The 13,212-nt window shown below is 41.9% G+C and overlaps 1 protein-coding gene across 4 annotated transcripts in view; it reads left to right on the forward strand.

Moving 5' to 3' along the window:
* The window catches only part of SPATS2 (spermatogenesis associated serine rich 2), an 83,669-nt gene extending 74,740 nt beyond the window's left edge, over positions 1 to 8,929 (forward strand). For all 4 annotated transcript variants that reach the window (XM_089477627.1, XM_089477626.1, XM_089477640.1 and 1 more), the window contains 3 exons: positions 6,023 to 6,125; positions 6,959 to 7,161; positions 7,758 to 8,929. In XM_089477627.1, coding sequence (XP_089333753.1) covers positions 6,023 to 6,125; positions 6,959 to 7,161; positions 7,758 to 8,075 — 624 coding nt within the window. In that variant the 3' untranslated portion in view covers positions 8,076 to 8,929. The remainder of the gene's footprint in view (positions 1 to 6,022; positions 6,126 to 6,958; positions 7,162 to 7,757) is intronic.
* The last annotated feature ends 4,283 nt before the right edge of the window (positions 8,930 to 13,212 follow it).

Raw genomic sequence — 13,212 nt, forward strand, 5'->3', positions numbered from 1 at the left:
ATTCAGTTTACACCTGATTTTTAAAATAGCATCAGTTGTGATAAATGTAGATGTTGCTTGACATGCTCTTGGTTAGCCATATTATACTAGACTCATTTAGTCTATTGTTGAACTGAAAGGCAGATAAAGCATTGATTCATGTGTCAGGACTAACAACAGGATTTAGGCTGTAGTATGCAGATCATAAAAACAAGATACATAAAATCATTTCATTTGCATAAACTAACTCAAGTACTAAACTCAAATACTAAATATTCAAGCAATATTTGTCCTTGTAGTTTTTTGTAGGACATGTTAAAAGGATATGGTGTACTTGCAAATTCTTCTTTGTGGGCTCTCTGCCTCACACAAATGGATCTCACATCTTTGCAGATCCAACCACGGAATGTTCCAGAGCTGAGTAGCTTTTTGGTGATTTGAGTCATCAGACACTGAGTATTACCGACTCCATCTTCTTCACTTGTATGGCCTCCAAGGCCTTGCTTAAATGTTGCACCTCGTGTGACAGAAAAAATCCTCATGCAGACATTAATGATTGCCTCTTTTGCCTCAGCAAAGGACACCTCATCGGTCCCTGCTCCATTTGCCAGGAATTTATGAAACAAGTCCTCAAAAACTGATTTTCCTGTCTCCAGACTTATCTCTGGAAACAATCATTAAAGGCAGTGGCAGCAAAGAACCACATGCTTCACACCACATCTGTGTCAATTTGTAAACACTGCTTGGTTCTTTCAGTCATTCAGCAGTCCCTTTGCCTCTTCAATGGTTGAAACATCTTGAGATGCACTGGAGATTATAACCTCATTGACTCCTGGTTGCTCATCTTCTCATTTGAACAAGTCTGCAAAGTCCCACAAGTGGCCAGCTGCTGACACTACAGTCTTGGCAAAAAAGAAGGAGAAAAAGACAGATAAAAATCCGCCTTCAGACTACTAGGTCCCTCAGCAGGTGTCCACATTCGTAATGAAAACCAAGACGCCACTTACATTCATCCAGTTTGGCTTCTCTGATTATGATTCCGGAGAGAGCCCCAACCAAGGACCAGTTGGTTTCAGATGTGCCTCAAGTGGCATGCTCCCAATCCAATCAACCCACAACCAAGCAGTACATTCAGCAGTCACAACTGCCAAGTCATCATCCTTCTCCACATCGTCCAACTCCACCACCGCAATTAGGTTCCCTGCTCAATCCAGTGATGCTAGATGCTGACCACAAGCATGCCTTGACTCCACAACTCCTGATCTCGAATAAGGTCTCGATACTGAGCTCAACAGTCACAATAGGGTTCAACCTGATAATGCTCTTGATCCCACCTGGGTCAGCCCCAGTCGGCTCTAGATCTTGCTCATGTTGGTCTCGATCCCGACCCTGGCACTATAGGTCTCGGTCCTGTTCCAATAGGTCGTATTACCAGCACTATCCAGCCCGGTGGACATTGATCAAATCTGATATATCCACTGCTTATTACTACTCTGCTTGGCATGATTTGCCTAGAGATTACTTGCCATATGCAGCATATTCTCACCCCTATTGGTACTCCTCAGGGCTATGCCAGCTATTCTCACCACTGCTGATGCTCTCCCATCTCTTTTTCCAACTCCAGTTCTCTAAGAGCCGAGCAAGAATGGTGCCTAGGTAGGACACCACGTGGCTTTATGTAGGACTAATGACCAATCAGGGGCCAGGAAAAGGAGGAGGCACCGTCTCCCTGAACCAATCAGCTGCACCCGGGAGATCGTGGCGGCTAATCCTCTGGTAGCCCAACCGGGCCTACCAGGCCTCTGCAGAAGCAGCTCCCCCCCCCCCCCCCCCGGCAGCAACCAGGCCGAGGCAGCCCCATTTGCTGCGGAGGGAAGTCACCAATGAAAACCAAAACACAGGGTTGGAAGAAAGGCCACAAATTTATTCAACCAAACAGAACAGGGGTAGGGTTGGCCCCAAAGCATAAGGTCCAGATCTGACATCAATCAATTGGTTGGTCGATGAACCAAATTGCTTGGTCACGGCCAAGCTTCGGGATGACATAGGGGCAACGAAAACACCCTCTCAAGACATGCAACCAGTTGATCTCATGTTTGTGGTTGAGCTCCTAGTCACTGGGACATGTTGAATTGATGAGGCCCCTGCAGTGGCCACACTGCATGCCCTCAGCGCTCCCGGGTGCCAAAGGACTCCAGATCTAGTGCTTCACAGCCCTGGAAACCACCCACCAAATCCAAGACCTATGCAACTGCCACAGAAGGCTGTTCCAAGCAGGAACGCCTTCCACCAACCCTACAAAACCAAACTTAGAATTCTGAACAAGAGTCCATATGTGGGCGAACATAGCCAGCAAAGGCTCCAGATTTCCACATGCCCAGTCTCTTTATATATTCAACTGGCATACCGCATTCCGTTGCCAAGGTCGGTCAATCAACCCCTGGTTGGTCAACGAACTGAATTGCTTGGTCATGGCTAAGCTTTGGGATGACATAGGGGCAACAAAAACGCCCTCTCAAGACATGCAACCGGTCAATCGCATGTTTGCAGTTGAGCCCCTAGTCACTGGGAGATGAACTCCTCAACACCAAAGTGGAAGCTGCACTCAACACTCCTGGTCTTGTTCCCATCACCGTGACTCAACGAGGCTTGGCAATGACAGTTGTGCCCAGGATACATCCTTGCACACTGCTTGACCTACCTCCAGTTCCTACAGTAATCTCAACCCAGACAAAACCTGTTGCTATAGTGGATTAGAGCAGAAACTCACCTTATTCATCCTCCTGCCAATGAGGGCAGTCATCAAGAAATCTCCAAATGTTCCCACTCTCCTCCCTCATCTTTTTGCTGCTGACTCTTCTGCCACCCACCATCACCTTCACGACTGGGAATGCATCTACCGTATTCCTGGGCCCTCACTATCATCTACCTGGGCTGTACCATAGAATTTATATGCCCCACTCCATTGGGAATATTGCAGTACACACCACCATCTGCCATACTTGAACAGGAGGCCCTTCATTCATTCTCAAATGAATGCTATAGAAATGTTGCCACATTGCACCCATCACACGGGCTAGTTCTCCCATTATTTTACAATACAAAAAAGCTGAAGCTCACTATCTGAAGCACCCACAAATTAAGATACCATCATGTCATTCCTTCTTCACCTGAAGGACCAAGGTCTTGCTGTCTCAACTCTTTAAGTCTACCTGGTGGCTATAATAGCACACCACCCAGCTTTGCACCAGTCCACTTCTCTGTTTCACAACACTCTACTATTCAAGCTTTCCCAGAGGTCACTCTCATCTGGACCAACCAGTGCAGGACCCAACTCCCACTTGGTCGCTGTCCCTGATCCTCTTATAGCTGATATCCAAGTCTTTGAACCCACGGTCACCATTGACATATGACTTCTAACCCTAAAGACACCCTTCATTACATGGTTACATCTGCCAAGTATGCAGGAGAGCTCTGCGCCCTCTGCTGCACCCCTCCATATACCACTTTCCATAAGGACAAAGTTGTTCTCCATATTGATCCAACCTTTCTCCTAAAGATGGTTTCTCCATTCCACTTTAATCTGAATATGGTCCCCCCACTCCCCCGGTGTTCTACGAGAACCCTAGAAGGTTCTCAAGAAACCTTGAGAAGGTTTAATGCTGCCTGGATGTCATAGAGCACTAGCCTTCTATGTTCATCGCACAGGAGCTACTAGGCAGTCTTATCTTTTTGTTTGATATGGGGCCCTTCAATGTGGTCTTCCTATATCTCCCCAATGACTGTCCAAATGGATCTCCTATCAACCAGCAAATAAACCTCAGCCCCTGCCATTGCAGTTATTTTCCTCTGCATGACTCAAGGGTATTTCTCTTCCTGAAGTCTTCAGAGCTGCAACCTGGTCTCAAGCTATGACATTTATCAAACATTACCCTCTTGACTGTAGTGCCAGGGAGGACACTCAGTTTGGACAGTCAGTGCTATAATCTGTACTCAGATGACCTACCCCACCTCCTTGGTAAACTAGCTAATCACTCATTTGTGTGAGGCACAGAAACTATGAAGAAGGAGGACAGGTTGCTTACCTGTAATTTTAGTTCTTCAAGTGATTATCTGTGCCCTCACACAAACCCACCCACCTCCTTTTTTTTCTTGCAGACCTGCTTTCTTTACTACTGATTTTGGAACTGAGGGGAGTAACTTCTTGGCTCTGTTTATAGGATGCCCTGGAGAGGGCAGGATTACTGCCAAAAAGCTAGTTCTAGAACGTTCCATGCTTGCATCTGCACAGGTGCAAAATCCATGTGTGTGAGGGCACAGATGACCACTCTAAGAATTACAGGTAAGCAACCTGTCCATTCAGTATAGACAAATAGCCCCCTTTTCATTTTCTTTTCACATTTATTCTTACTCCCATTTTAAAAAATAAAGAATAATTTGATTATTTGACTACAGTTCCTGTTGCAAAGGATCAACCCCTTTGTGAATTGAAGGATTGCCCTTTTCGTCAAAGCACCTACCCTGAGGAAGCAAGAAGTAGAAAAAGGATTGGCCTGGTCTTTTCTCACACAGAGGAACTGAATGACCTTTTTATGATTATTTGTTTTAATTGTATATAACTTCTGGTATTTCATTATTTTAACTGTTTGATTGCTTTTGCCATTTTGAAATGGTCTGGAGATTTATTCAAGTAAAGAATACTTTGACTTTGACTACAGAGAAGCAAACGTGTTTGGTTTACACCAGTTGTTCTCCAACAGTGGGGCAGGACGGGGGGGGGGGGGGGAGGCACGATAATTGCTCAAGAGGGTTGTGAGAGTTAGAGGCCCTGATTCTCCCGCCCACCCACCCCACCCCACCTCCGACGCCAGTTCCTCCTCCTATTCTTCTCAAACCTTTCCTGTCCTGGAGGGGGAGGACAAAGGCAAGGAGAATGTTTGGAGTAGCGATTCTGCCTGAGGGAGGAAAAGAGTGGGGAAGCTCACTAGATTGTGGCCTCTGGGGGCTCCTCCTGAGCCACCACTACTTCTTCCCCCACCCATCCTGTCATTGCTCCAGTTCTCTCACACATCCTTGATATCTCTCTTGGTGTGTGAGTAACACACTAATTCTCACACACGCTCAATAATGCTCTTTTTCTGACACTCTGATACGTGTGTTCACACACAGTCTCCGACACAAATTCTCCCCCCCCTCTTTTTCACACACACACACACCATCTGTTATTTCATACTTACATATTCACTTGTGTATACTCATGAGAATCAATGTTTCTTTGTGACTGTGTGTGAGAGTAAATGAATGTGTCTGTGAGTGAAAGAAAGAATGAAAGCATGACTGTGTACGTATCTGTGAGCACTAGCTTATGTGAGTGTGGCGGTGTGAGACAGAATGTGTAAAATTTATGCATGTTGAGTATTGAATTTATTTCAGTAATGTTCTAATTTGAAAGATGTTATTTCCTTATCAAATGTTAAAATATTATTATGAATGAATGTGTGAATGAAAATGCCCACAGTAAACGAACAAAATATTTTTATTCATATATCAAGGGGGGGGAGTGTGGCATCTGCATGTAGATGTAAAGGGAGTCACAAGGGTAAAAAGTTTGGGAACCACTAGGTTACACTGTATGAATGTGCAGCTCTGATTAATGCTCCCTATTCTCACCACCAGAGGGCAGAATAAAGTTGTGCAAAAGTTCTAAATTAAATCCCTTTGAGCTGCAAAATGTAACCTTTTGTAACTATCCTTCTACCAGCAAATCCCATGTTTGACCATGCTTATTTTTCATCTGCTGTAATTTGTGACTGGTGGCATCTAAATTGCTGCTTGAGCAGACTTACTCAGATTGGGGGTTTAAAAAAATAAAAACAAGGGAATCTAATCTAAGTGCTAATTTTTTGGCAGAGTTAAGGGACATTCTTCTGTCAGTTTGGTTGATGTCAAATCTGTACTTTAGCATCTTATCTCAAACCCTGAATTTTCTTAGCATGAAACTATCTGGATCCTTAACATGCCACTATTTATTTCTCCTATTCAGCACTTTGTTAGTGAGCGCAAATACGATGAGGATCTTGGACGGGTGGCTCGCTTCACTTGTGACCTAGATGCACTAAAAAGGAGCATTGAATCATTTGGACAAGGTGAATCAATGAATGATATGGGAAACAGTAAATTATATGGGAAACCCATGCAAGGCATAATAAAAGTCATATTCATAGAATGATAAAATTGGATTGAGAAAAATGTCTGCCACAGATAGAATATCCACCATAAGTCATTTCCAGTGTATGTGTAGGTTTTGTCAGTAAACCTCAGCTGAAAAGGCCTTGCTCAGAATCCTGTCTTCTTAGGTGTAGAGCAAGGCCATCTGCCTACAGTTGCCTTGTGAGGCTTGTCATAGCCTAGCATGGTAAGATTTGTAGGGAAAAAATGGAAGACCTGTGTGCATAACTGCACTTGTATTAGAATTCAAAGATATAGCCGTGTTAGTCTGTGGAATCAGTATGTAGAGAGATCTTATAGCACCTTTGACATGAACTGAAAGAAAGAAACTGGCAGCATGGGCTTTCGTAGACTTAAGTCTATTTCCTCAAATGCATTTGGTAGCTTGATAGGACTTTGATCCTTGAGTGTGTATAGTAGGTATTACTTACCTTTTAGACTTGCCTGCTTTTTAGGGCCCCAGTTGTTTTACTAGTGAATTGAAACCTGCAAAGAAAAATGCTAAAAATATCTCCCCTTTAGGAAATTAGGTCCTGCCAGCCAGCCACTTCTTATCCTTGTGCAAAGCAGGGCATTCCATTCTGTCTCCCTTCCTCTCTGTTTTTCTTTTCTACAATCTGCATACTGAACATGTTCATTCTTCTGTGTAATTTTTTGTTGTTATGGGGAGGGGCTGATTCAGGGTTTCTGCCAGTTACATTACAAAATGTTACCTGTACTACTTACAGACTTGCTTGTGTTCTTATTACAGTTTCTCATCCAAAGAACAGTTACTCAACCAGGTCACGATGTAGTTCCATTACTTCCACTTCTGTACCCATACAAAATGAATCCCCTCCTATGGCATGTGTCTCTGCCTCTGCACCGGGCCTTGTAGTGACCAATAAGAAACCACCATCCCCAGCAGAAACCCCTGGAAATGCAACAAGCCGTCCATATCAACCCTACCGTGAGGTAATAACCTGCCTCTGCCACCTATAGTGGAGTGTGCATGAGGATTGACTATATGTATGTATGCAAGTATATTTAATTACTCTTGCTTACAGAACCACCTATAGAACGTCCACTTGGCGCATGCACTTGTCAGCATTACTTATAGAAAAAGAGCAATAGTTATGCAACTAGAACAGTGATGGCGAACCTATGGCACGCATGCCAGAGGTGGCACTCAGAGCCCTCTCTGTGAGCACACATGCTGTAGCCCTAGCACAGAGTTTGCTAGAGTTTGTTACTAGAAAGCCAGAGGGACGTGGCACTTTGCAATAAATAAGTGGGGTCTGGGTTGCAGTTTGGGCACTCGGTCTGTAAAAGGTTCACCATCACTGAACTAGAAGATGCATCCAAGTGTGTCTGCATACTGCTGTTTTAGTAGCTGGGTGGTAGTGGGGGGACTTACGAGATACTGTTGCAATAAAAACCTGACAAGATATTTTTATTCTATTGATACAATTTTAGTGATAGAATTTCATTGGTGTTTGTGGGTTCTAGCTCTATACCAGCCAGCTACAGTAGATATAGCTCACAGTGATTGCCCCCTTTTTCCATTCCAGGGGTTCCAAGGTAATAAAAGACCTGGTCAAGGTTACAGGCCCCAAGGACAACGCCAAAATGGGCCTTCACACCCGAGTTCAAACCGATACAGAAGTGGGCCTTGGTACCAGTCCAACTCCAGGTACCGGCCACCTCCTGGAAATACAAACAACCTCAGCCAGACATACTCCACAGGGACCAATGGAACTGGTACTGGGTCTGAACCAAGTCCACTCACCTCGTCTACACAGGCATGCTTGGCCCCCCTCAGCAAAGAAGCCAAGGCCCTGCCACAGCGGAAACCTAGATCTAGCCAACCTGAAGTGACCAGTTCCTGAGGACCATGAAATCTGCCACCTTCAAAACTGGATAACAGGATTGTAGGAAACACCTAGCTAGATATATTAAGAAAGGAAAGTTTACACTCACTGTCCCTGTGCCACCTCTCTTCCCCAGTCATTCCGTTCCAGGAAAGCAGCTTCCTAGTGCTTCTCCTGCCCTTGCTTCCTGCCAGCCATGTGACACGGGTCAGGCTTTAGTGGAAAATGCACACATGCTGTCCAGGCGTGGCCTTCAGAAACCACACTGTGGCCATCTCCTTTGCACTCTGTGGCTTCTCTTATTCTGGTGCTATCTTTAATTGATGGCAGGCTTGTAGCCTAAAAGGGAAAAAGGAGGGGAGAAGTCTTCCAATATTCCCATCCCTAAAGCTTCTGCTCCTCCCCCAATGCTGCTAGCCAGGCCTTACTCCGAACAGCAAAGCTATTCATGCTGGCAATGAAAACCAATTGCTGTGATTTGTGAGACCAAACTGAAAAATCCAGATGGGAGGAGCCATAGGAAACTGCTGGGATTATTACTTTCTTTTTACATCTTATCTAAATACTGCTCTTGGGAACACTGGGTTTATATGTCTCTTCCATCAGAGGATGAGAGGGGCCCAGTCCTGAGAGAAGCCACATTCTACCTGAATCTTATATATGAATTTAGATGTTCCCTACTTTTAATGTTTAGTGAGGGATGGGAGGTTCCATTTGTTCCATCTCCCAGCTGCAATCCTGCCATCTGATCCTAAACTAAATTTCTAGCAATTTAATTAGCAGTGCTAATCTTAGATAATTGCAAGTAAAACAAAAATTGCTACAGTCTTTCTCTATCCTTGTATAAATAAAAACAACATACATGTTTAAAAGTTTTGATCCTTTGTGCCATTATTTCTTCTTACTAGTGAGGATTTGTGGGAAATGGATTCATGGAGATGTGTGTTCATTGAGAGGTGGACTAAATAAATTCATTCACAGTTACTTTATGTCAGATGAACCAAATGTACTAGTTAATCTTTCTAGCAAACAAATATTGAATTTCTGTTTACTAGGTGGAACTGATTATCTTTTATAAGCTAGGTTCTTAAACTTGGTGCAACTGTGACTGATAAATTAAGATGGGAAACGTATTTGGGATGTCCCATGGGTAACAAAACAAATAAGATACTTGGGCTTGGGTTCAAAGTTGTGGCATTTAGTCCAGGGGACAGAGAAAAAGAAAGCCATTAGAAAAGCTGCTATTTCCCTAAGCAATAATGTGCATTTATATAGCACTTTAGGGTGTTCAAAGCACATAATCTCAATAATTTTTACAATGATGTAATATATTATCCTGCATATTTCAGATAAGTGACTCAAGTGAAAAGATGGTAACCTGCCTGAGACAATCAGTTGAGCCACAGTAAGATTTGAGTTCCAGCCAGCAGAGTCAAATAATAGAGTGCTGTTGGAGATCAGAGTCTAGTTCAGAGAGATGAACTAGGCACAGACCCACAAATGTTTAGTTGCTACTCATATAAAACCAGCTGAGTACATAAGTACTAAATTAGTACTAGTTTTTGTATGGCTGGAATTAATAATTAGTAGTGTAATTGTAGTGTAAAGTAGGGCTGGGATTTTTAACACCACCACAGAAGTAAGTCCAAAATCACACCAAATAGTGTAGCATTTAGCTTGAAAGAGTTACCAAGAAGTAAATATATCAAAAATTACCACAGCTGTTTAAAACTTGTGCAATAAAGCACAGTACAGCCCCCATATCCATAAGACTAGTACCCACATTTTCACTTACTGATGTCCCAAATATGTTCTCTCTAAGCATTTTCTAGGCCCTTCATCATGATTCTGTGGTATGCTTCCAGCAGAAGTTCACCATAGAGTCACACTTGGTTCTTGTGTGCCTTCAAGTTGTTTCCAACTCTAAGGCAAATCTATCATGGGGTTTTCTTGGCCAGTTTCCTCAGATGGGGTTTGCCATTGCTATCCTCTGAGATGGAGAGAGTGTGATTTGCCCTAGGTCACCCAGTAGGTTTACATGGCTGAGTAAGGATTGGAATCCTGATCTCCAGAGTCAGTCTAGTGCTCAAGCCACTACACTATGCTAGAGGACTTAGCAATAACTAGAGAGGTGTTCTCTAGGAATTTCCCATTCATTTCAGGAGGGTTTGCTTATTATCCAGAGTTTTTGTGTTTCCACAGTAACTCCAGGAATGTATCTCCCACTGATACAGGGGTTGTACTGCACTAAAATTTCTCAAGTCTGCCTGTGAACTTTGGAGTTGAAGATAGCATCATCTAAAGCAGCGTTAATAGGTGTTCAGTGCAAAAGGGAGATAAATGCACATGGAAGAAGTGCAGGTAATAATAAAAACAAGTGGTGGCAAAATGTATTTCTTTTTTGCATTGATGAGAGAGAGGATGGAATATGTTAAGTTCCTCCCTTGAAGTTGACTGAGACCACCTCAAATATCAGTTTGAGAAAACAGATATGGGTTGGCTTTGAAGAAAACACTGATAAAGATTATTTTTGGCTCAAACATGTTTTGATCTCAAATGAAGTTGCTGAGAGAGGTGAAATATATTTGCATCCTGCCAGTCCTGAGCAGGAAGTAGGTGTTTGAATACTGTTGCTCCTAAACAATGGTTCCTGCTGCACTCCTAGGGGATTTTCCATGGCCAAACAAGTAGTAGTTTCTTTTATATTAATACCACATGCAGATGATGCAACTTCTCTTTCAATTTCAACAGGGAAGCAGCTTGTCTCATTCTAAAAGATTTCAGTGGAAATTTAAAAAATCTGCTCTGTGCATGGATCTTGCCTTTGTGTATGCAGAGATTTACTGAACAGTGGTAATAAAGGAAAGGCAGCAGTTGAATTTTAGTTCTGAAACTTTTTGCGCATCCTCCCTTCAGAGTATTTACTTTAACTATGCAGCAAGTACTAAAGCGCAATCTGTGCTCCCTACATAATGTGGATAGTTAATTGTAACACACACACACAGGAAATGTTAAAAAATGCTCACATGTAAGCCACTGAGGCTTAGGTGCTTCTTACATATCAATGGAAGGGGCACATATAAGTCTTACATACATGTCCTAGGCTACATTGGCACTGCAGAAATAATTCAGTTTTACACCACTTTAACTGCCATGGCTCACTGCTATGGGATTCTGAGAACTATAGTTTTGAGACATTTAGCTTTCCTCTGCCAGAGCGCTCTGGTCCCCCAACAAACTACAATTCCCAGAATTCCATAGCATTGAGCCATGGCAGTAAAAGTGGGATCAAACTGGGTTTTTTTGTGGTTTTTTTTGTTTGTTTGTTTGTTTGTTTTGTTTGTTTTTTTTGCAGTGCAGGATTCTATTATTCACTTAGGGACTCAAGATAGACATGTGGAGTTCAGCTACATTTCTGCAACTCCTAAAAGAATCTACCTGACAAAGGTAAAACCAGACTGGAAAAAGAGAAATGTTATGCCTTCAAATATATCTGTACTTCTTCATCCTTCACCTCCCAAAAAGACAAAATGAAGAGCAACCACTCTTCTCAGTGCTGTTACTGGCTTGGCATCACCCATTGGTGTCACACACACACACACTGACCTTCTCCCATGCCACACCATACAGAATCCTTAGTAATATTTTTTGTATTAATTTTACTCATAAATCATAATTCTCATATATCACTTAATATAATGATAATAGTTGTGACATTAACAGCTAGCAAAATTTAAATTATAGCTTTAAATTGCAATATCATACAAACAGCCTAACCATAGAAACAGTTTACATAGTTTCGTGTAGTTAAAGTAAAAATTTGGTATGATGTCATATTTTATAATAAAAAAGTTACAAAAACCCACCAAGACCTCAGCTAGAATTATGCTGCAACACAGCTGCTTATGCTGCATCAGTTATTGGTATCAACTGCCAAATAAATATTCTGAGATGTACCTCCTTGAAGAAGAAGAGCCAGGAGTTAATGGTGTGGAACAATTAATGTTTTTAAATTATTATTATTATTATTATTATTATTATTATTATTATTATTTAAAAACAGTATAAAATTAAAAAAAATTTATACAACCACTTCAATCTTTACCACACAATACAACACATAACACAATAACACAATAATTATAACAATCATTCATTTAACATTCATAAAACAAAACACTGAACATTTGTTACTTCCTTGACTACATCTTTTAGGAATTATTGACTCTACAAAGTCTGGGTAAAGGCCATCTGACATTGAAAATAATATGTCTGATCTCACAATTATAAGTGAAGAGTGTGTGTGTGTGTGTGTTTCTGTAATCATGATTATTCATGTCTGAATACCTCTTTGTAACTGCTTTTAATAGCAGAGTTCAAAGATACAGCCATGTTAGTCTGTAAATATATAGAGATCTTGTAGCACCTTTAAAACTAACTGAAAGAAGTTGGCAGCATGAGTTTTCCTAGACTTGTCTACTTTCTCAGATGCATTTGGTCAAACCAAATGCATCTGAGGAAATAGACTAGTCTAGGAAAACTCATGCTGCCAACTTCTTTCTTTCAGTTAGTCTCAAAGGTGCTACAAGATCTCTCTGCATACCACTTCTAATAGTATCAGAGTTACTCTGTAACATCTATTTTCCCCCATTTTTGGGATAAGTATTCTAACACAATTTTCCAATCTTCTAAATATTTATTTGAAAGTTTATTTTGTAGGCTTCTAGTCAATTTATCCATCTCGGTAACATCTAGTAATTTTACCAATCATTCTTCCATTGAAGGCATTTATTCTTGGAATAAATCATGTTTTAAAAGGTACAGGTAGGGAAAATTTGGTATTAAAGCAAGTGGCTTCATCAGCTGTCTTGTTTTGGGTAGCATGGAAAGGCAGCAAATTTTTAGTCCTCCAACTGATATCTTCCTGTCCTTTTACTTCTGTGAAAAAAGGAGAAACACTCATGGGATTTGCTGCCTCTGGTGGCAAAATAACCAGCCTTGGGAACAGTGCATCTTGCAGAGAAAAAAGGAGGAGTGATGAGGGGCTTTGCCTCCAGCAGCAAAATTGTCTTGGACCAGACATGGGCCCAACATATCTTCTCCTTGCTGGCTGTGTATACAAACCTTAGCATGTCGCTTCAGAGAGTGGAGATTT

This window comes from Sceloporus occidentalis, unplaced genomic scaffold (assembly GCF_023333645.1).
Source record: "Sceloporus occidentalis isolate IW3139 unplaced genomic scaffold, rSceOcc1.0.p SCAF_1, whole genome shotgun sequence".
Classification (NCBI taxonomy): Eukaryota; Metazoa; Chordata; class Lepidosauria; order Squamata; family Phrynosomatidae; genus Sceloporus; species Sceloporus occidentalis.